The sequence below is a fragment of the Rhinatrema bivittatum genome, chromosome 6, assembly GCF_901001135.1.
Source record: "Rhinatrema bivittatum chromosome 6, aRhiBiv1.1, whole genome shotgun sequence".
NCBI classification, from domain to species: Eukaryota; Metazoa; Chordata; class Amphibia; order Gymnophiona; family Rhinatrematidae; genus Rhinatrema; species Rhinatrema bivittatum.
The window spans coordinates 33,669,251-33,693,761 of record NC_042620.1 but is presented as its reverse complement, the minus strand read 5'-3'; the positions used below and the strand labels follow the sequence as shown (position 1 = coordinate 33,693,761).

Below are 24,511 nucleotides of genomic sequence, written 5' to 3'. Positions count from 1 at the left end.
CGCTCGGGTTTGTGGCAGAAAAGCTTTGTCTTGAATGGTGTTTATGGAGGCTCCTATGAAGACTAAGGTCTGGGTAGGTAAAAGATGAGACTTTTCGTAATTTATCAGAAGTCCCAGATTGTTCAAGCAATTGATCGTTTGAATTAAACTGTTTCGTAGGAGAGAAGGAGTTGAGGCTAAAAGTAGCCAATCGTCAAGGTAAGGAAATATTTGAATTCCCCGATGACGGAGGTGTGCCACCACTACCGCTAGGCATTTCGTGAATACCCTGGGGGCCGATGAGAGACCGAAGGGAAGGACTTTGTACTGAAAATGTTTCTTTCCCATTTGAAAGCATAGGTGATTCCAGGATGTTGGATGCATTGGAATATGAGCATATGCATCCTTTAAATCTATGGAGCACATCCAATCCATATGTTGCAGGAAGGGAAGAATTGATTTGAGTGAGATAATTTTGAATTTCTCCTTTCGAATGTGTTTGTTGAGAAGACAGAGGTCTAGAATTGGACAGAGACCTCTGGATTTCTTGGGAATGAGGAAGTATTTTGAATAAAATCCCGTAGGTTGATGGGATGGTTGTACTTCCTGTATACAGTGTTGATGAATTAGCTGATTGACTTCTTGAAGCAGAGTCTCCCGATGACCACTTTGAGATCTTGCCATAATTAAGTGTGGAAGACGAGGGTGGTAATATGAAGTCGAGGGAATATCTATGTTGAATTATATTCAGGACCCAAGAATCTGTTGTGATAGTGCTCCATTGAGGAAGAAAAAGAGAAAGTCGACCTCCTACTGTTTGGGTAGGTAGTGGTGGCGGAATTGCCTCTAAAAACTTGGTTGATTTTTAGTGGTTTGAGGTTCTGTAGCTGTTTTTGGTTGACGTTGTGCGCGTGGGCGCTGGTGAGGAACTGACTGTTGATGAGGTTGATGGCAATTTTGTTGATATGGTAGAGGCCTATAGGTAGTATAAGGCCTATATTGGCGTCTCTGGTAGGGTCTTTTATATGAACTGAATTGATGCTTAGAAGATGAGGAATCATGCTGAGTTAAGGAAAGTACCACTACTTTTTGTTCCTTCAATTTTGCTACAATTTCCATAAGCTTATCGCCAAATAAGTTTTCGGGACGACAAGGAAGATTGGGTAACTTTTCGTGAACATCTTCACGTATAGCACTGGCACATAACCATGCCAACCTTCTGGCCGCTATAGCATTAGCTGCTGTTTTAGTGGAGGTTTCGAATCCTTCGTAAACTGAGCGTACAAGATATCTCAGTCCTTCCTCCATGTCATGAAATTCAGATGGTAATGTGCCATCTGTAGAATTTTGTTGTAACATAGGCTTTAAAGATTGAAGACACTCGAAAAGATACTGAACATAAAATTGATGATTCTGTATCTTAGCATTAAGGATTCCGGATTGGTATGCTTTACATCCAAAATCATCGAGACTTTTGTGGTCTTTGCCAGGAGGGTTGTTTGAGTGTAAGCGAGATTTGCGTGCCTTCTGCATAGCTGATTCAACTACGACAGACGCGTGTGGCAACTGTACATTAGCGTAAAAGGGAGAATCCCTCATACTATACTGTAAGTCCGTTTTTCTTGAAGTAGGAGTTGTGGAATATGGAATCTCTTTTCCAAAAGAGATTCCAGCACTGGATGTGAAGGGAGTGCTGTAGGTTCAGCAGGGGTATCGAATATTTTTAAGACACCAAATATCTCATGTCTAGGATCAGGTATTTTTTTTGTCTCCACTCCCAATCTTTGACCTACTTTCTCCAAAAATTGAGAGTATGTGAGATCCTCCGGTGGTGAAACTGGTTCTGGAGGCAAGTCTTGAGGGTCAGACAGGTAGCCAGTTGACGATCCTGGTGATGATTGTGGAGTAGGAGAATCTACTAGTATAGGAGATGGTCTGCTGGGCAATTTCTTTGGTGCTGGATCAGCTATAGGTGATGGAGGCACCTCAACTGGTGAAGCAGGGACTGGTTGATTTTGCTGCTGAACTGATGATAAAAACTGTGACAAAATAGATGTAATTTGCGTCAGTGTATCAGCAATTGAAATAGATGTTGATGGTCTGACATCTGGATCTTGACCTGATGGTGGCAAGGTTGTCTTGAGGACGACCTTGTGCGTTTCTTTGGAACGTCCAGTATCCTCATGAAGTAAGGGTTCTTGAAATAAGGAACTAGTACGGGGATGAGATGTTGTAGAAAGACCTGAGAGAAATTCAGATGAGTGAGAAGAGTTCTCTGAGAATCTTGCTGGAGACAAGGAGTCCTCTGATTCCACTAGCAATAATGGAGATGGATTTCTAGGTCGTTTATGTCCCGTGATGTGCTTTTTAAATTGTGTTCCAGCAATTGCCCCAATGTGTCGACGCCTCTCTGATGCGTCGGAATATGCATGTTGCTTCAGTGCGTCGGTAGAACGACGCTGTTCCGATGCGTCAGGAGTTGGACACTGTTCCGATGCGTCAGGAATTCGATGCTGTGCCGATGCATCGGCGGGTGACCGATGTGTCGGCGGGTCGACGCTGCGCTGATGAGTCGGCGGGTTGATGATGTGTCGAAGCGTCGGCGGGTCAATAGTGCGCCGATGCGTCGGCTCGTCCGCTATGCTCCGGAGTTTGATAGCGCATCGACGCGTCCGACGCAGGATGCAGGTTTGGTGAGTCTCCTGCGCCTTGCTCCGAAGGATTTTTATTTTTTACCTTCTGTTTCCGACTTGAAGGGTCAGCAGTGGTGGCCCTCCTATGGGCATGTGTTTTCTGCCTCGATTTCGGTCCTGGAGCCGACCTGGCAGAAGCATCAGAGGGGGCATACGAGCCCGCAGCCTCCTCTGTAAGTTGGGCAATCCGCGCTGCTCTCTGGCGCTGTGCCCTTGGGGACATCCGTCCACAATCTGAACAATTTGCCTGATCATGGCGTGGGCCGAGGCAAATGTAACACTTCAGATGTTTGTCTGTTACAGACATTATTTTTCCACAGTCACAGAATTTAAACCCTGGACGTGGCATGTTGAGAAAATCCTGTGAATTTCTGAGAAGTTTGAAAGATTTATGTAAGCTTTTCTCCTCACAATAACTTTTCCTCACAAGAGCTAAGAGCTCCACGTGCAATTAGTCGCGCGGAAAAAAACAGACTGAGGAGCCTCGAGAACAGGCATAAGGATGAGCAGGAGGGCGCCCCCTCATCAAAAGACTCTGGGTGATCTTAGAGAGCTCTGCCACCTAGTGGCACGGAGGACGTACCCAGACAGCATGGCTAATTCAGCTGCTTATCTATGGGAAAATCCTTGTGGACTGCAGTTCTTCCTAATCCCCTTCGTGGGCAGAAAGGGGGGCAGAGAAACCCTTCCTCCCAGATGTTGGAAAACACATCTTCTTCCCCAACTTAGATAACTGCAGGAATCCGCTGTAACAGATTACCATCTTTTTTGGACAGATCTTCCCTAAACAGTGGGCGTCTTCAGCCCGGGCTTCCTCATTCCCTGAGCTTCGGAAAGGCTCATGCCTTCAGCAGGGCTCCTCTAAATGAACATTCAAAATCCCAAATTTAGATCAAAAGCAGTCACTCTTCACCTAGTTTGCAGAGTACAGCAGTGGAGCCTCTCTGACCTATCCTGGAGGAGTCTTAGAGGATTTCTGAGGCCCAAAATCCAACTTAGGAAAATACAACCTCTCTCTCTTACTCTGAACTTAGATCTCCCCCAGAGACTATTGCAGAGCTCTGCTATAAAAGCCTTTCCACAGGGGTATCCATTACAGCTCTGCCAATAGGAAGGCTGTCCATGAATGGATTATTTCCCTAACTACACTATACTGTTGCAAGACCTATTAGTAACCCAAAAGGTGGTCCGGGTTACATCTCATCCTTGCTTTTTTTTTTTAGGACCAAAAGTTGAAGAAGTTAGCCCTCATTTCAGCAGTCTGCTAAAAGGATGCATCATTAGTGAAGGGCAGGACTTCGTACTGCGGTGCTCAGTGGAGGGTGAACCTGTGCCCAAGATCACCTGGTTGTTAAATGGTAAGATCTTCGTCTGGTGTCAATGCAGAGGTCTAAGAGCTGCTTTGGTCCTAGAGAAAACTGGTTTGAATCTCTTCAGGCTTTGAAAACTTTTATGACTTAACTATAAGAATTGTTCCAAATGGAATGTCAAGACCATATAGGCCCTCTCCTCAGATGTTATCTGGCTTCCAAATCCATAACAAATCATGCCATCACGTGGATCCACTGAAGAAAGAAGGAAAATTCAGGTTGATGAGTGGTCGTATATGTCAGGGATTCCCAAACCTGTCCTGGGGATCCCACAGCTAGTCAGGTTTTCAGGATAATAACAATGAAATACGCATGAAATTAATTTCCATTAACTGGAGCCCCATTATGTGGAAATGTATACCTTGCATATTCATTGCAAATATCCTAAGCACCTGACTGCTTGTGGAGTCACTAGGACAGGTTTAGGAAGCCCTGATGTATCTCGTCCACAGGATAAAGTTGCCAGATGATTGGAAATCCTTAGAGACTAATCTGGTCCTGGTTTATTTCACCATCGTTGCATCTGTGGACTTGTAATTCTAATTTTTTGCAATGAAGTAAAACCAGGACTGACTCAGCCTAATCCAGAGCCTCCCAAATCTATACGGGTGACCCCACAATGAATACCTGTTAAGATTTTGCCTGCTACGCAGCCTCATCCTACTGCTGCCTCCTGCTATGGCACCTCCTCATCACCAGAGGCCTCTACTGAGTTCTGCTCTCAACCAACGGAGCCAGCTCTTCAGCAATCAACCTGACTCAGCCTTTGGTGCAGCCTTCTCTCCATTAGGAGTCCTCAGCAGGCTTGGTTTCCAGAACTTGACAGGCTCCTCCTTCCTGCCTGCACTACACCCAGCCCCAGCTCTATTTAGATTTGCCTTGTCAGAACCTCCTGGATGGCTCATTGAGTCATTCTTGGCCCATTGTCCTGGTCTTTGTTTCTTGTTCTTGCTCTGTGGCCTCCAGCCCTTCGGTCTTGTATCCAGCTCTGTGGTCTTCTCAGGCCTTCTTGCTCTGTTGCTTCTGGACTTTCTGTCTTGTACCGTGTTTCCCTGATAATAAACCCTACCCTGAAAATAAGCCCTAGCTTGATTTTCAGGATTTTTGGAGTAGGGCTTGAAATATAAGCCCTACTCCAAAAATAAGCCCTAGTTATAGGTATACCAGCATGGCGCGGTTGCACCCCAAGACTTGCCTGACACCCCAAGACTTACCGAAAGTCCCTGGGGGAGGGCCCGAAACCTGGGAGGGTAGATGGGGGGGTTGTAAAAAAAACCCCCCCAAACCCACCCCAACCCTCCAAATTTAATTCATTGCAACCCCTCAAAACTTGCCAGAATTCACTGGTGGTCCAGCAGGGGTCCCGGGAGATAATTTAGAGGTTTGGGGTGGTTGGTTTTTTTTTTTTTTTTTTTTACAACCCCCCATCTGCCCCCCTGGGTTTCAGGCTTCGTTTCGGGAGGACAAACGAAATAAAATCGGCCCGAACGGCGGGAAAATGAAATTTCCTGCGGTGGGCCAATAACGAGGGCCGATAACGAAGGCCGAACCAAAAGGTTCTACCGAAAATTGAATCTGATTGGTGAATGAAAGAGGAGGGGGGCTTAGCTTTGTCCTCATTCACCAATCATGGAAAAAAAAATAAGACATCCCTGAAAATAAGCCCTAACCTTTTTTTCGGAGCAAAAATTAAATATAAGACCTGTCTTATTTTCGGAGAAACACGGTATCTAGCTCTGGGCCTTTTTTTTGTCCTAGCCTTGTTCAGTGGCCTTCGGACCTCCAAGCCTTGTTGCCTTTTGGTTTATATGTTCTGTGTTTTATGTGATTCTTGTTGATCCTTATCTTGTCTGCTTTGTCTAAGTGCTGCCCTAGTCTGCCTTGTTTGACTCCTGTCCTTGTGATGCCCTGCCCAGTCCAGTCCCTAGTATCCTGTCCATAACCTTTATCTGTTTCAGTACCTGGTCCACTGCTCCCTGCCTGTCCCATTACCCAGTCCTCAGCTCCTTACCTGTTTCTGTATCCAGTTATCAACTCATTGCCTGTGCCAATCTGTCTCTGCTCACTATCTCTAGCCCTGTGTCTGCCTGGCCCTGACCAGCTTATCCAGCCTGTCCAACTAAGTATTACTGGCCCCCAGAACCCAAGGGCTCATTCTGCAGGCAAGCGGGCTGGCTGGGCAGAAGATAGATCCAGCTTCTGCCTTGTGGTCCTCCCCTGCTCTTCTTAAATCCCACCCTTTGTGACAATCTGGGAGACGAATTTGCATGCAATGGAGATCCCATATATGTAAATTTCTCTTGCGCAAATTCATTGCAGATATTCTGAAAACCCAACTGGCTGGGGGATCACTGGGTCAGGTTTGGGAAGGCCGTGGTCTAATCCCTTATGAAATGAACTCTACAGGAGAGATTCAGTCACATCAAAATGCTTTGAAAACAAGGAATTCTGTATTGCCAACTTGGAAGTATTATTATTATTATATTTTGAGTGCAAAAATAATGCTCCATTTTGTAATAAAATAAAATACAGAAGAATTTTTGGCAGTTAATTCTTCCATCCTTTTTTATCTGGAGTAAAATTAAAAAAACACTTTCAGACTGTGACAAAACTGCATGTTTGTCAGTAAGCTTCATTGGAGCAAAGTTCTGTATTTAGCTATTTGGTGCCTGATTCACTAAGGGGTCGATTTTAAAAGGCGCACGCACGGGGTTCCCAGCGCTCGCACATGGATGCACCGATTTTATAACATGCGCGTCAGCACACGCATGTTATAAAATACACTGCCCGCACGCTCGTGTGCCGGATTTTCATGTCTGCATGCACACGTACGGATGGGTGGCCTGCTCCGCGCACGGGTGGGAGGGGAATTTTAGAATACTCGCGATGACACGAGTAGGGCTTCCCCAGTTCCCTCCCAGTCCGCTTCAATAAAGGAGCGGACTTGGAGGAAACTTCCTTACCCCAACCCTATCCTTCCTCCCTCTTCCCCTCTCCTCCTCGACCCCTAAACTAACCCTATCTATCCCCATTTTTATTATTTTTGTACTTACTGCTCCTCCAGAGCAGAAGGTAATCTCCGGCCGTGCTTCACAGGGACAGCATCCGCACCCAGACCCTGCCCCCTGCCTACCCCTTTCGGCAGGCCCAGCACTTGGGCGCATATCGGGGCTTACATGTGTGGCTGGCTTGTTCTAAAATGCGTGCAGCGCGCACAAGTCCCAGGACACACACATAACCTCCGATGTTTATGCTCGCAAGCCTTTTAAAATTTGGAGATAAGGCATTTTTTTCTCCCATTCCATGTCTATGAGAAAAGAACTTGATAAATCAGCACCTTGATATTATGATGCAATTTTAAGGAGTGACTATAAATCATTTACATTTGGTTTGCTAATCACGGCAGCACTGTAGATCCATTTAGTGTATGTAGTTGATAAAATAGAAAACTGGTTGTGTTTTTTCCCCCTCCATTCATTTTCCCCTTTCCTTGGCTGTCATAAAATATCTGAAGGAGGAGGGGCACCTTCAATTTATGGCGACCACCATGGTCCTGTGAAAAGGTTTTGTGAAATAAAGTGACCCAATGATGCTTCAGATGCCAGACAAGGTCATTCACAGTTTGCTCAAAGTCAGCCCAGTCTACAGGTTGAAGGCCTGGCTGGAGTTGGAAGCTGATCTGGTTTATCAGGCTTGCTAGAGGAAATCCGTTTTGAAAGGAAACTGGCACTCAGGAAGGGTATTTTAGAGAAAACACAGCTGATTTACAGCTGCTGGTAATCCAAAATCACAGGCCGTGATGTGGAAAGTAACTCCTGTGGTGTGTACAAGTCCTCATGCTGACACTGCATTCAAAGAAATGTGAGGAAAGATAAACTGGTCCAAAATTTCAAAGCCCTCGGGGAGATTTGTTTCTGCACTGCCCAGTTTCTTAGCTTTATGCATGTATTAATTTCTGTTTTGTGTATGGAGCAGAATACCACTGTTTCTTTCCCGTCATTCTGATCGTGGTATCTAACAGACATGGCCCGGATTTAGGCATTGGGAAACCTAAGCAATTGTCTCCGGCACTAAATTTCCATAGGTGCCGGAGTGTCGCGGTGCCTTGCCTCTCTATCTGGGCCTGCTTCCCTCCTCGGCACCGGCCACAGCAGCAACAACAGCAGCATCATCTCTTCAAAAGAAATTCAGCACGAGGCCTGGGAGATCCTCGTGCGCTGACAGGCCTAGCGGCGCCCCGTCCCTTGCATGGGTTTCCATGGTAACAGGAAACCCGTGCAGGAGGAGGAGAAGGGAGGAGGCCGGGGCGCGTGAGGGCTCCCGTGCCCCGCGCTGAATCTTCTTCAAGGAAAGCAGGCAGCGTCGTGGCTTGAGATGAGGGAAGGTCCCAGGACAGGTCCCCTGCACATTCAGTGACTTGGGGGATGGGGGAATCTCTTCCCTTGTTTCCTGCGGGTGCTTCCTTTTTAAACCTGCCCCTATTAACAGAAGTTTGTCCAATCCTGTGTGCAGCTGTCCGGGGAGAGCTGCGAAGGGAGAAGGTCCAGCCAGAAGAGGGTCTGCCTTTGCTGTGTCATCAGGGGAAAATAAAAGAGAAAAAAAAATGCTAAAAATAGCAAAAACAAACAAAAAAAAAACCCTACACACAGAAACATGTCAACTGCCTGTGAAGATTTGCGCCCATTTTTGTGCTTAGCACATAATGTTCCGTACAGTCACAGGAAAGCATCCTGTTTATGAATGCTCCTAGCAGATATTTGGGTGCGCATGGAGCACAGTCAGATCCTAGGAGAGGAAGCACAAGCAGCTGGGAGAGACCTAGGGTTTATTGAAACTACCCCTGCTTTACCAAATTCTCAGGCCGATGTAATAAGACCCGCACTGAAATGCACACTGATTTTTCTGTGCAGATTTTGGCGCGCGGGGCAAAAACCTGCGGTAGTGCGGGACGTAATAACGGCCGCATATGCTAAATTAGATATGGGCAAAAAATCCATACACACCAAACGTACGTGCCATAATGTGCACAGAAATGCGTGTCCATGGACCTATGTAGTGAATCGCACAAACATCTGCGCAGAAAACCGCATGGACACCTTGCGACGTGAGAACACCTGCAATTGATTCTCAGGGCAAACGCCTTTCTTTTTTGAAAAAATGAATAAGTTAGTGGTTTGGAAGTTGATATGAAGATGGGTAGAGAAATATCTAAACCCCTCATGATTGGACTCCGACTGCGGACAAGAGTGTAAAATGCAGATTGGCGATGCTACCTCATTGAGAAGCTGCCTTTTCTCTACCAGTTCCGTCCACCGCGTGGCTGACCCGCAAAAACATCAAAAAACCGGTCTCCACACCAGTGTTTTCACTTAACCCCTGCCCTGACTCAGGCACTAAAAACCCACACTAACCCGATCTCCCTGCTAGCGCGGCCCCCTGCATTGCCCGTGAACAGATAATCACTTCCTTTGCAAGCCGTTAGCATGCATTCACACAGAAAAAAACGCGTGCCAGTGAGCGCATTTGTACGTGCTTTTTTCCCCATGCACAAAACCCTTATTACACACCTGTATAGGTTTTTGCGCGGGAAAATGTGTGTACAAACCCACAGTAGCTTCAGAGCACTTTATTACATCGGCCACATTATCGTCAAAAGGAGAAAATGGACCTGGATAGAAATCAAATACTGAATCAATTTAATACATTTTGCTAAAAACCCCAAACCCTCTGGTAGATCCTAAGGGTTCGGATTAAGTTTTTAGGGGAAATGTTTTCGAAAGAGCACATCTTTCTCCTGACAATGTACAGGATAATTTTGAAAACTTTTTTTTACGTGGGGTAAGCAGGTGTTTATGGATGAATCCCTCTCCCGCCCTCAGTGCAGATAGAAGTACACCTGCTGATCACAGCTCATAAGTGAGGGGTTGGGTTAGTTCAGGGGGAAAGGAGAAGCATGCACCGGGACGCCAATTTGAAATCCCCACACGCATACTTTGTACCCACATTCCCCCCAACAACCAGAGTTTCCCTATGAAAATTAGTTTGTAATTCCCCACAGGTACCTTGTACCCTCCAGTCTCAAAATTGCCCCATTGTTTTGGGGAAAAAATTATGCAAAAAAAGAAGTCTGAGGCTAAAACTGGAAAAATCACTGTGGGACTTTTACCCACTTCTTCAAGTTAGAGGATAGAGGATATGCCCGCTTTCTCATTGCATGACCAAAATGCCCCTCACATATTCATTTCAACGTTGGTCAACCTAGCCAAAAATAAGTTCCTGCTACCTTCCACTCAATAGCATTTCTTGTCTATGCTGAGCTGCAGTTCAGATTCGAGTACGTTTATTGGCATGACAGTTTGTGCAATGATAGCCAAAGTAATCACTGAAGTAGTTAAAAAGGAAAATGTAATTGAAATTAAATATTTTATTATTACCAAAGAATATGAAGAACGAGCAAAAAACCATTTCAGGATTTTGATGATATTCAGTGTGGTCTCTATTCAGATTAATCATCTCTGTCACCACTAGAGGGAGCCCACAACAACCAAGTTGCTCATCCCTTGTCCAAGCCATAAAACAAACAACGAATGGTAAAGTACCTAACATATTTCAAACTGTGAATTAATTCCTTTTTCATTGATAGCAAGCTTCTTGGACCTTTACTCTATCTTCCCAGCATTGATAGAGTTCCCAGACTGACTTGGGATGCACTTTACATCAGCACACAGGCTTCAGGAAGTCAAAACTGGATGATGTGGTTTTGTATTTCAAACATTTAAGGATAAAAACATAATGCTGTTAAAATTAAAAAGCTAGAGTGATGGGGCTTTTATATCATCCATTCTTACTATTTCAGAAGAGTGAAATATTTTGAGGCACTGAGTGATTTTCATATTTACATTCATTCTGCCTATAAGTCCCCAGCCCAGCTCCACCCTTGATGCCAGGAGGTCACAGAAAGGACCCTCCTCTTCTCTTGCACACAGAACTACCTTTTAAGAGGGGAAGGACAGGGAGCACTTGGCTTACCCTCACTGCTAGCCGGGGCAAGAAACCAGGATTTCCTCACAAGAAAGATGGTTCTGCACTGCAAATAAATTGTGCTTCACGATGCCTCCAAGGAGGGCTGTGTGCATAGAATGTACAGCAGTAATCCTGCAGGGAATCAAATCACCCGATGTAGCCCTCGGGTGGGGAGTAAAAAAATAAATAAATAAATAAAAGGAGTGGCTCATTAGAGGAAAGTAAAGAATCACACACGGAGGTAAAAGCAAAACAATCACAGGCAAATCTTCAGCCATCGATAGGGAACCATTTTCCCATTTTCAGCAAAGCTGAATTATGCATTTTGAGATGCAGTATTGAACTGCTTTTGCATAAATAGCAAGGCAGCAGTCTTCCCTTGATATCAATGTCCTCTATTGTGGAACCTTCCACCCGGCAGGCAGTGCTGGGAGAGAGAGGCAGGAGCAGTGGGGATGGAACTGGCATCGTAAATGGGGTGAGGGGGCCCCAGAGCCAGTGCTAATGTAAGTGGGGGCTGCAGGCCCAGAGTTGGCAGGTGAAGCAGGGCTGGAGTTGATGCTGACACTGAGAAGAACAACAGGGCTATGAGCCCAGAGCCAGCCACTGCAAGGTACTGCACATCAGGTCTGGTAACCCCAATTAAAAAAAAAATGACCCGAGTCGAGGATACTCCAATTCCAATGATTTTTCTATTTCTGTGGAAACAAATTTTGGGCAATGTCATCAAATGTAGGCCATAAACCCCCTCATGTCCACCTTCTCATCATTTATTGAATAAAAATAATTTGTTTTTGTAATTTCACTGGAATTAAATACCAGCAATTGTAGAATCTTGTATGTGTTTTCTATCATATTTGAGGAAATAATCTTCCATTTTTCCTTAGTATAATTAATATTCATTTCTTTTTACCACACATTTCTATGAACACATTTGTGTGAGCTTACTCCTTAGTATATAAATGATATAATTTGAACACCAATCCAGAAGAACTTTTATGAGGCCATTTTTGCTTTGTACAAATGACACAAACTAAAAATTAGTCTCAGACAAAAATATCTGAAAAATTTCAGCTATTTTCACAGTGATTAGTTAACCCCCCCCCCCCCCCTCAAAAAAGGGCTTCCAGAGGGACCAGGCATAGGTATTTTCCCGGGACCTGACCCACAGATGGGACCTGTCCCCTAGGCCCAGGCGCAGGTCAGAGGCTGGGTTCTGGTTGCCGAGGCTCAGCCAAGGTAGAGTCCCATCATTGAGGCCCAAGCCCAACCCAAGGTTGGGTTCTTGTCACCAATGCCTAGGCTTCTGCCTGGGTCATATTCAGGGCCCGGTCAAGGCCGGGTCCTGTAACTAAGGCTCAGGCCTGGGGCCTAGACCCATCTGAGGCTGGGTCCTGTTGCTGGAGCCAGGGCTTAGGCTAGGTCTAGGCCCGGAGGCCCAGGAGCAAGCCTTCTGGCATATTCTTTCTTCTTCCGTCAACTAAAACTGATGTCCTCTGGAGGATGGCACTGCAGTTGTGTCACTGCGGTGTGTCCGCCGGACAGAGGCTGCCATTTTTAGTTGATGGAAGAAGATGCCAGAAAGCCTAGGCTTGGGCCTCGGCACTTGGAACCGGAGGGTCCGTCACACCCCTCTCCCACTTATTCAAAATCTGAGCATGGGTAACTTTTGCACAGATTTGACAATAGACTCCTAACATTCATTATTGCATTGCAATACACCAACTTCAAATAATAGGATGACATAAGACAACCACAGGAGAGCATAGCACGCATTCCTGTCTTGGGCACACGAGATATCCAAGAAGGTTCTGCACATAGTACAGGCACTCTATTTAGGGGCGGTTCTATCATGAGGCAGGTTGAGACGAACGGCTAAGGCAGCAATATTTTGGGAGCGGCAAAAACTGCCCCCCACCCTCCAAAATGCTCCTGTGGCGACCGCCTCACCTTGCTACCAGACAAGAATCCGACAGGTTCAGATGCTGCAGCCTGGAAGAGTCCTGAGGGTGACACAGAGCAAGTTCACACTTTCCACAGGCCTACAGAGAAGCCTCAGGGGGTGCAGCTCAATGACGTGCCCGTGGGGTTTTCTGCCCTCCCCCCCCACCCCACCCATGGGCCTGCAGAGGAGCGATGCACCCAAAGAGTTTCCCGCCCCCATCGGCCTGCAGAGGAGTCTTGTTCATGCAGGCCAGTAGAAGAATCTCAGGGTGTCGTCAATGGTGTGTTGATGGGGTTTCTCCCCCACTGACAGAAAGTAAAGGAAGACCTGTACAGGTAGAGGAAGGGAAGTGGGCTGAGCAGGAGGGAAGGGCATGAGGGAGAAAGGGAGGGGGGTAAGTGTGAAAGAGTAGAGGGAAAGGGTGAGAGAGAGGGGAGGGATAAGGAGGTGAGAGGAGATAGTCAATGAGGGGAGGGAAGGGAGGGTGAGAAGAGGATGGAAAGGGTGGAAGGGATGAATGAACAGGAAGGGGTGAGGTGGAGGAGTGAAAGAGAGTGAATGAGCTGGGAGAGGAGAGAGGTGTGTGAGGGAAGGTGGTTGAGTGAGAAGGGAGGGGAAGAAAGGGGGGCGTGAGAAGAGACAGAAGAGCTGGACAGAGATCTGATCTGATATTGAAAAGATGGGAAAGAAGGGAGAAGTGTTGCTTGTGGAGAGTTTAATCTGCTGGATGTAGACTGGAGTATCCCTTCTGTGGAATCTGTGAGAAGTAGAGAGATAGTGGATGCCCTCTCCGAGGGGCTATGCTCAAACAAATGATATTGAATCACACAAGGGACGGTATAATCCTGGATCTAGTGCTCACAAATGGGGATGTCTATATTATCTGGACAGACGCTCACCTGAGTACAAGTGATCATCAGATGGTACGGTTTGATATTGCAAATAAAATACAAAGAAGTCACATGAAGACCTGATTTTTGAATTTCAAATATATGGACTTTGACAAAATTGGATGTATCTTAAAAGAACAAGAAGACTGGGAGAAAATGGGTGAAGTAGAACAACAGTGGGCTAAATTAAAAGGAGCTATTACAAAGGCAAAAAATGTATATGTTAGAAAGGTAAACAAAAGTTCAAGGAAACAGAAACTAATTTGGTTCTCAAACGAGGTGGCTACAAAAATAAAGGCATAAAGATCAGTGTTCAGAAAGTATAAAGGATCCCAAAAAGAGGAACACAGGGAACAATACCTGGTGAAAATGAGGGAGATGAAGAAAGAAATCAGAAAAGCAAAAGGGCAAGCGGAAGAAAGGATTGCCCAAGAGGTAAAGTGAGGTGACAAAACATTTTTCAGATATATAAGAGAAATAAGGAAAGCCCAAAGTGGTATCGTGAAATTGAAAGGTGACGAGGAGCAATGTGCCGAGACAGACAAGGAAATGGCAGAAACATTAAACAAATAATTCAGTTCTGTGTTCACTAAAGAAGACTCTGGAGAAGGACCACTGCTGGTTGATAAGACCATAGAAGGGAACCAACATCAGAAAATATTTCTTCATGGAGAGGGTAGTGGATGCCTGGAATGCTCTTCCAAAGGAGGTGGTGAAAACCAAATAGTGAAAGAATTCAAAAGGGCATGGGATAAATACTGTGGATCTCTAAAGCAGAGCTTTCCAAACTTTTCATGTTGGTGACACACTTTTTAGACAAACATAATTTCACGACACGGTAATTCAGTCTACTAGTAAACCAGAGGTTAAAGGTTAAACGAACGAAACATATTTCGACAATTTATGTATGTTTCCTTAAATATATACATAAATAAAATGTTTCACGACACAACCTATCTCATGAAAACCTTAAATTTATATTAAAAATATATATTCCAAGATTCATGTTATTGTTATAATTTATGAGAAACAATAATAAAACAAATTGTCTGTCCCCCACACTCATCTCTCTCCTCCCCCCAGCACATGTCTGTCCCCCCAGCACGTTTGCCCCCCACTCACTCATCTCTCTCCCCCCAGCACATCTCTGGCCCCCACACTCATGTACCTCGTCTTTTTGATTGTTGCCAGTTAAGTGCTTCACTCCCTTCCATGATCACCAGACACTGCTGCTTGCAGTCAGTACTCCTCATGGCCAGTCCTCATCGGCAGCAGCCAATGCAAGGATGGCTGAGCTCGTTCCACCCACCAAGCCCCCCCAAAAAACGCGATTGACAGCAAAAATCACCCAATAATAAGCAACCCATAAACTGAAAAAAAAAAGTGAATCTCTAGGAAAAAAAAAGCCCAAACTCGCATCAGAGTTGACCGGGCTTGCGCGACACACCTGCACACTGCAGGCGACACACTAACGTGTCCCGACACACAGTTTGGAAAGCTCTGCTCTAAAGGATGGAAATGAAGGAAAGTGTGTATGGAGTAACTTAATGGTGCGGCGGTTATTACCCTTAACCAGTAAGCCTTGATACTGTTGATGCAACCCCATCAGTGCTCTCTGCTTCAATGGCAGGGGGAAATGGGAAATTGGATTCGTTCAGCAACCGAGGGCCCCGACTTTTACGGTCTGGGGAAACAAATAGGGGGGTAACTTGCTGATGCAGTGTTTACTACCCTTAACCAATAAGACTGATACTTTGATGCAACTCAGACATTGCTCTCTGCTTCAATAGCAAGGCATAACAAGGAATTGGATTCAACAGCAACCAATAAGGGCCCTGACTTTTATGGTCTGGGAAACGGATAAGCATGGGGTAACCTACACGGCACAGCAGATATTATCATAAACTTATTGGGCAGACTGGATGGACCACTTGGTCCTTTTCTGAGATCATTTCTATGTTTCTGTGTTTCTATGATAGCTCCATGTCAAGGGGGACAAGCCAGTTCTGTTTTTTTGCCCCATTGCATGCGTGGAAATCTAGTCCTATTTTTCTTAAAGAAATCAGTTGGGAAATCTGAACTACAGCTCCATGTATGCAATAGGGCAAGACCAGCTTGGCCTGTTCCCCTTGACATGGAGAGATAGTTAACCTAACTAAGAGTAAACAGACTTCAGGATTCAAATCCCGCTGACCCACCAACATTATGTGATCTCATGATTTTAAAGACCTCTATCATATCCCCCCTCAGCCATCTCTTTTCCAAGCTGAACAGCCCTAACCTCTTCAGCCTTTCCTCATAGGGGAGCTATTCCAGCCCCTTTATCATTTTGGTTGCCCTTTTCTGTACCTTCTCTAGTGCAACTATATCTCTTTTGAGATGTGGCGACCAGAATTGTACACAGTACTCAAGGTGTGGTCTCACCATGGAGCGATACAGAGGCATTATGACATTCTTCGTTTTATTAACCATTCCCTTCCTAATAATTCCTAACATTCTGTTTGCTTGTCTGCTGCAGCACACTGAGCTGACGATTTCAAAGTATTATTCACGAGGATCGCCTGGTAACATGCCTACCTGGTGTGAAGGTGGCAGCCTCACGCCACCTAGATAGGATTTTAGACAGTGCTGGGGAGGAGCCGGCTGTCATGGTACATGTGGGCACCAACAAAATAGGAAAATGTGGGAGGGAGGTTCTGGAAGCCAAATTTAGGCTCTTAGGTTGAAAACTTAAATCCAGAACTTCCAGGGTAGCATTCTCTGAAATGCTCCCTGTTTCACGCGCAGGTCCCCAGAGGCAGGCAGAGCTCCGGAGTCTCAATGCGTGGATGAGATGAAGGTGCAAGGAAGAGGGATTCAGTTTTGTAAGGAACTGGGGAACCTTTTGGGGAAGGGGGAATATCTTCTGAAGGGATGGGCTCCACCTTAACCAGGGTGGAACCAGACTGCTGGCGCTAACCTTTAAAAAGGAGATAGAGCAGCTTTTAAACTAGAACAGAGGGGAAAGCCGACAGTCTCTCAGCAGCGCATGATTTGGAGGGAGGTATCTTCAAAGGATACTAATGATGCATTAGAATTAGGGCATCCCGACAGTGAGGTTCCAATAATAAGAAAAGTAGTCCAAGTGCCTGTAACTAAAAACTCACCTGAGCTAAAAAATTCCAACTTATCCCTATCAATTAAAAAGCAGAATGAAATTACAAACAAAATACAAACTTTGAAATGTTTGTATGCTAATGCCAGAAGTCTAAGAAGTAAGATGGGAGAATTAGAATGTATAGCAGTGAATGATTGGGTAGGTAAGTTTATGATTACATTACAGAATTGAAGCAAGGCCGAGGAAGGCATGCATTCATATGTATGAAACTTACCTTTTTCCATTCCAAATTATTTTTTAATTAAAATTAAACAAAAATTGACACACAAAAAAATTGTTAGACACAGGAGGGTGAGATTAATATTGAGATACATATAGCAGTGAATGATGACATAGACTTAACTCGCATCTCAGAGACATGGTGGAAGGAGGACAACCAATGGGACAATGCTTTACCGGGGTACAAATTATATCGCAATGATAGAGGAGCACCCGGGAGGCGGAGTAGCGCTTTATGTCCGGTATAGCATAGAGTCCAACAGGATAAACATCCTGCATGAGACTAAATACACAAATGAATCTTTATGGGTAGAAATCCCTTGTGTAACGGTGGTGGGGTTGCTTGGCAATAGTGATCATAATAAGATCAAATTTGAAATTAATGACTGGAAGGGGGACAGTAAATAAATCCATGGCTCTCGTGCTAAACTTCCAAAAGGAAAACTTTGATAAAATGAGAAAAATAGAAAAAAACTGAAAGGAGCAGCTACAAAGGTAAAAAGGGGTAGATTTTCAAAGGGGTACACGCGTACCCCCCGAAAACCTACCCCAAACACCCTGTGCGCGCCGAGCCTATTTTGCATAGGCTCGGCGCGCGCAAGCCCCGGAATGCGCGTAAGTCCCGGGGCTTGCATGGAGGGGCGTGTCGGGGGCGTGCCGCGAGTGACACGGCGTTTCGGAGGTGGGCCCGGGGGCGTGGTCGAGGCCTCCGGACCAGTCCCCGGGTCGGGTGATGGCGCGCCAGCAGTCCGCTGGCTCGCGCAGATTTACCCAAGGCAAGTCTTACCTCATAAATCTGCTTCACTTTTCTGAAGGAGTTAAACATGTAGATAAAGGTGAACTGGTAGATGTAGTGTATTTGGATTTTCAAAAGGCATTTGACAAAGTTCCTCATGAGGGCTTCTAGGAAAAGTAAAAAGTCATGGGATAGGTGGCGATGTCCTTTCGTGGATTACAAACCGGCTAAAAGACAGGAAACAGAGAGTAGGATTAAATGGGCAATTTTCTCAGTGGAAGGGAGTGGGCAGTGGAGTGCCTCAGGGATCTGTATTGGGACCCGTACTTTTCAATATATTTATAAATGATCTGGAAAGAAATATGAGTGAGGTAATCAAATTTGCAGATGGTACAAAATTGTTCAGAGTAGTTAAATCACAAGCAGATTGTGATAAATTGCAGGAAGACCTTGTGAGACTGGAAAATTGGGCACCCAAATGGCAGATGAAATTTAATGTGGATAAGTGCAAGATGATGCTTATAGGGAAAAATAACCCATGCTATAGTTACACAATGGTTAGGTTCCATATTAGGAGCCACCACCCAAGAAAGAGATCTAGGCGTCATAGTGGATAACACATTGAAATCGTCGTTTCAGTGTGCTGCGGCAGTCAAAAAAGCAAATCGAATGTTGGGAATTATTAGAAAGGGAATGGTGAATAAAACGGAAAATGTGATAATGCCTCTATATCGCTCCATGGTGAGACTGCACCTTGAATACTGTGTACAATTCTGGTCGCCGCATCTCAAAAAAGATATAGTTGTGATGGAGAAGGTAAAGAGAAGGGCAACCAAAATGAGAAATGGAATGGAACAGCTCCCCTATGAGGAAAGACTAAAGAGGTTAGGACTTTTAAGCTTGGAGAAGAGACGGTTGAGGGGGATATGATAAAGGTGTTTAAAATCTTGAGAGGTCTAGAATGGGTAGATGTGAATCAGTTATTTACTCTTTCGGATAATAGAAAGACTAAGGGGCACTCCATGAAGTTAGAAAGTAGCACATTTAAAACTAATCGGAGAAAGTTCTTTTACACTCAACGCACAATTAAACTCTGGAATTTGTTGCCAGAGGATGTGGTTAGTGCAGTTAGTGTGGCTGTGTTTAAAAAAGGATTGGATAAGTTCTTGGAGGAGAGGTCCATTACCTGCTATTAATTAAGTTGACTTAGAAAATAGCCACTGCATGGAATAGAATTAATTTTTGGGTACATGCCAGGTACTTATGGCGTGGATTGGCCACTGTTGGAAACAGGATTATGGGCTGACCCAGTATGGCAATTTCTTATGTTCTTCTTGTGGTCTTATGATGCCTAGATCTCTTTCTTGGGTGGTAGCTCCAAATATGGAACCTAACATCGTGTAACTACAGCAAGGGTTATTTTTCCCTATATGCAACACCTTGCACTTGTCCACATTAAATTTCATCTGCCATTTGGATGCCCAATCTTCTAGTTTTGCAAGGTCCTCCTGGTTTGAGAGAGAGTGTTTACAGAAAGACAGAGAAAGCAAATGTGTAAGTGACGTTTTAAAGAACATAAGAAATTGCCATGCTGGGCCAGACCAAGGGTCCATCAAAGCCAGCATCCTGTTTCCAACAAAGGCCAAACCAAAGACAACTGAGAAGAATATTATAGTATGCATTCTGATCCAAGTGTTCAGCCTTGGATTGTAACCTGAAAAGTGCTATTTCCTTGAAAGGTGGATCTAAATACTTGTGCTAGCAGGGAAAAATCCATTTTAATCTATTCTCAGTGACAGAGAGAGAAACTTGTCTGGCCACTTCCAAATAAAGGAAAAACTTGCTTTTCTGACTCTGAAATATTACTCCTTTACCAGGCAGACTTGGCATGGTGTCCTGTGGCAGGGAAAGCAGGCTCTGGGGATGTACAGCAAGCACTTCCTGCATGCTGGCAGAATGTTTGTCTGTCAAAAGAAAAACCAAAAACCCACACAGGCCAGGGCACACAATAAACAAAGAGTTTCCTTGGCCAGGAAGAGCATGGATGAAATGTATACAGCCAGTTTTAGTAGCCAGATTCTGTCACAGAATAAAACCTGGCAGAGCAGGCGAGCAGCATGACTAGACAACGGTGACGAGACTTAGCAAGGTTCTCCAAAGGCCAGGGGATATAGAGTGGATGTGGGGTAATTATCTAGTAATGACTTGATTTTTTTTTTTTTTGTGAGGGATAGGAGGGTTGTATAAATACATGAATGATTTTTTTTATACGATTATATTTTGTTTAAATCAAAACATTTAAGGTTGCAGAACACAGATGCAAACTTTATGATTCATACATCAGTCTGGAAATGGTAATGGGAGCTTGAACTTAACTGGTTGGCAGGCGTTAAAAAAAAAAAAAATCCACAAAATCTCAAGTAGCCCGCGAGGTGAATTGGATGACCCAGTGGACTGGCAGAGGGATAAAGAGGCTATCATCTCTGGGTTGCCTATTGAAATCCAGCTCAGAGCTTAACTTTCAAGCTGTCATCTTCTGAAAGTCGTACAATGCGCTTAGTAAAATGTCCAGTGAATAGATGTTCACATCACTTACAGCATCATACAGTTGGCATTAATCTTTTTTTTTTTTTTAGCTTGGCTGTTTTCTCCTCCTTTGAGTTTCTAGTTCAGTCAGAACCAGCCTCTGTAGGATTATGGTATCACAAACCTTCATTCATAATTATATTGGGGTTTTCCCCTCCCCCGCCACTATATATCCCCAAATTATCACAGCTCAGCCCAGCCATCACAGCTTCGGTCCTCGACCAGGGTCCACAATCTGTGACGCCATTCAGAATCTGGCTAACATGAACCCTGAGATTGGCCACTAGATGTCACCATTGTGCAATGAGTGCCACTGCCACACAGAAAGAGGCTGTGAATTTCGCCTCCACAGTATCCCTTACCTGAGAATTGAACCCAGGCACTCCCTATGGCGATGGCAGCCTCAGCAGAGGCCAAGCCTGTATAAGTGTGGAAACTGACTTACCCTTTGTTGCGTCCGTCGCTGCTCGACGCCCTCACTCCGCCCTCTTTTCCTCTGTGGCGACTCCCTCCAGGTCTGATGGACGGCTGGCTGCCGCGGCATCTCCATGCCATCTCCCTCCAACGTTCCCGGACCGGCTCGACTTTACAGATCTGCCATGTTTGCCTGATGACCTAGGGCGCGTGCGCATGCTCTGACTGAAGTACCAGCAAGGGCGCGAACTTCTGGGGAGTTCCCCTGAGATGACATCATCCGCTTCCAATATTTAAAAGTCTCTATTTTCACTATCAGATTGAGTTAGCAAGGACAGAAGGACAAATACGGATACATTTCCTCCAAGCTACTCTGCCTCCTCGAACTTACCAGAGGTACCCGCTCCTCGGGGGCCTCGCTCTCTCTTCACCTTTCAGATTGCAGATAGGAACCGGTACTCGCTCCTCGAGGGCCCATGTTCCTGGATACTCTGAAGATTCTCTACTGCCTGGAAGATATTGCTACTACAAACAACTGTTAGTTACCATCGCTCTCTCTCAGAGCTTACCCTGGAACCAGGTACTCGCTCCCCAAGGAACTATACCGTTCTAGTTCCTGAGCTTCCTTGAGACCTTATGTGAGTTTTGTCATCTAGTTCTGTTCATGAACCCTGTCTACTCTGCCTACTCACGTTCTATAGTTTCTCAAAAGCTCAGCCATCCTGGATCGCTGTTCCAGAACCTGAGGGACTACAGCCCTGCTGGGCATATCAGCTGCACTATCATTACACATGCTCACTTCATAAGAACTAAAGTTACTAACCCAGAATAGTGAAAAATAAAATAAAAAGCAGTTAACATATTACTTACATAAGAACATAAGAACTTGCCTTGCTGGGTCAGACCAAGGGTCCATCAAGCCCAGCATCCTGTTTCCAACAGAGGCCAAACCAGGCCATAAGAACCTGGCAATTATCCAAACACTAAGAAGATCCCATGCTACTGATGCAATTAATAGCAGTGGCTATTCCCTAAGAAACGATTAATAGCCGTTAATTCACTTCTCCTCCAAGAACTTATCCAAATCTTTTTTTAACCCAGCTACACTAACTTAACCACATCCTCTGGCATCAAATTCCAGAGCTTTATTGTGCGTTGAGTGAAAAAGAATTTTCTCTGATTAGTCTTAAATGTGCTACTTGCTAACTTCATGGAATGCCCCCTAGTCCTTCTATTATTCGAAAGTGTAAATAACCGATTCACATCTACTCGTTCAAGACCTCTCGTAATTTTAAAGACCTCTATCATATCCCCCCTCAGCCGTCTCTTCTCCAGCCTGAACAGCCCTAACCTCTTCAGCCTTTTCTCATAGGGGAGCTGTTCCATCCCCTTTATCATTTTGGTTGCCCTTCTCTGTATCTTCTCCATCACAACTATATCTTTTTTGAGATGCGGCGACCAGAATTGAACACAGTATTCAAGGTGCGGTTTCACCATGGAGCGATACAGAAGCATTATGACATTTTCTGTTTAATTAACCATTCCCTTCCTAATAATTCCTAACATTCTGTTTGCTTTTTTGACTGCTGCATTACACTGAACTGACGATTTCAATGTATTATCCACTATGATACCTAGATCTTTTTCCTGGGTGGTAGCTCCTAATATGGAACCTAACATCGCGTAACTACAGCAAGGGTTATTTTTCCCTATATGCAACACCTTGCGCTTGTCCACATTAAATTTCATCTGCCGTTTGGATGCTCAATCTTCCAGTCTTGCAAGGTCCTCCTGTAATATATCACAATCCGCTTGTGATTTAACTACTCTGAATAATTTTGTATCATCCGCAAATTTGATAACCTCACTCATCGTATTCCTTTCCAGATCATTTATATATATATTGAAAAGCACTGGTCCACGTACAGATCCTTGAGGCACTCCACTGTTTACGCTTTTCCACTGAGAAAATTGACCATTTAATCCTACTCTCTGTTTCCTGTCTTTTAAACAGTTTGTAATCCATGAAAGGACATCGCCTCCTATCCCATGGCTTTTTAGTTTTCTTAGAAGCCTGTCATGAGGGACTTTGTCAAACGCCTTCTGAAAATCCAAATACACTGCATCTACTGGTTCACCTTTGTCCACATGTTTATTAACCCCTTCAAAAAAATGAAGCAGATTTGTGAGGCAAGACTTCCCTTGGGTAAATCCATGTTGACTGTGTTCCATTAAACCATGTCTTTCTATATGCTCTACGATTTTGATCTTGAGAATAGTTTCCACTATTTTTCCCGGCACTGAAGTCAGGCTCACTGGTCTATAGTTACCCGGATCGCCCCTGGAGCCTTTTTTAAATATTGGGGTTACATTGACCACCCTCCAGTCTTCAGGTACAATGGATGATTTTAATGATAGGTTACAAATTTTAACTAATAGATCAGAAATTTCATTTTTCAGTTCCTTCAGTACCCTAGGATGCATACCATCCGGTCCAAAGCACAGTAAACCTTTTTTTCAATCCCAGTTAAAATATAGATCTTAGAGAAATTTAATGTGCAATTTTGTTTTGAAGTTTCAGTAGGATAAAAAAAGTGCAGTGAAACAAAAAGGGAACAGAAGACATTAGGGACCGTGGAAATAGGCTTTTAGTTATAAACAAATTATGCTGCCGTTGGGCATTGCGGCTGGCTGGCAGCTTAATGGTCTCCTGGGATGAAATAACCATTGCCTCTTTGCTGTGAAATAATAGGGATTGCTTCTGAAGAATGTCACTTAGTATACACAAAACAGTCTAGCCATTGAAGGAGTGACATGCCAATTAGTAAGTTATGATTAAGTGCCATCCGTGCAAACCAATTTGCTAAACCTGGTAACAGTAGTAGATATTTTGAGAGGCCCGAGGCAGGATTGCATATAATTGTGGAAATGGTATATGAACCTTCACTCCTCTGAATACTTGTGTAGGCGTTGCACAGTTCTGCTGTGGATATTGTTCCAGTTTAATTTCACAGAAAGCTTTTTCAGGATGTTCCCTCCATTGTGTTGGTATGTCAGACTAAAGCAGAGGTTTTCCATTATTGTTATAAAAAAAATTTTAGGTCCTAAATCTTAGCCATCTTAATGCATTTATGTCTAGTGACCGTTCAGTCTGGGGGGAACATGAGAGGTTGCAGTACCAGCTGAGCTCAGAAGGTGTCATATATTCTGTTATAATACCAGGGAGTTGCACACGTAGAAAGAAGGCCCTGAGGTGCGCACATACAGGCCGATGCTATATAGTGCGCTCGACCAAGTGCACTGCTTAATACGCACTTGGATGTATGACCAAAAAAGTGTACCTGACACGCATATTTTTACTCCCGAAAATTAATGCCTGCCCGGAGCAGGAGTTAATTCTTGAGGAGCGCCTAAAATTAACAGAGAAGCAGAAAATACTGCTTCTGCGTTCCTTTTTTTCGTGTTCCTCTGACTTAATATTGCGGCGATATTAACTCAG

The 24,511-nt window shown here is 44.6% G+C and overlaps 1 protein-coding gene across 3 annotated transcripts in view; it reads left to right on the top strand.

Annotated features, from left to right (window-relative positions):
- MYLK (myosin light chain kinase) overlaps positions 1-24,511 on the top strand; it is a 741,434-nt gene that overhangs the window by 315,666 nt on the left and 401,257 nt on the right. For all 3 annotated transcript variants that reach the window (XM_029605228.1, XM_029605226.1, XM_029605227.1), the window contains one exon: positions 3,896-4,030. In XM_029605228.1, coding sequence (XP_029461088.1) covers positions 3,896-4,030 — 135 coding nt within the window. The remainder of the gene's footprint in view (positions 1-3,895; positions 4,031-24,511) is intronic.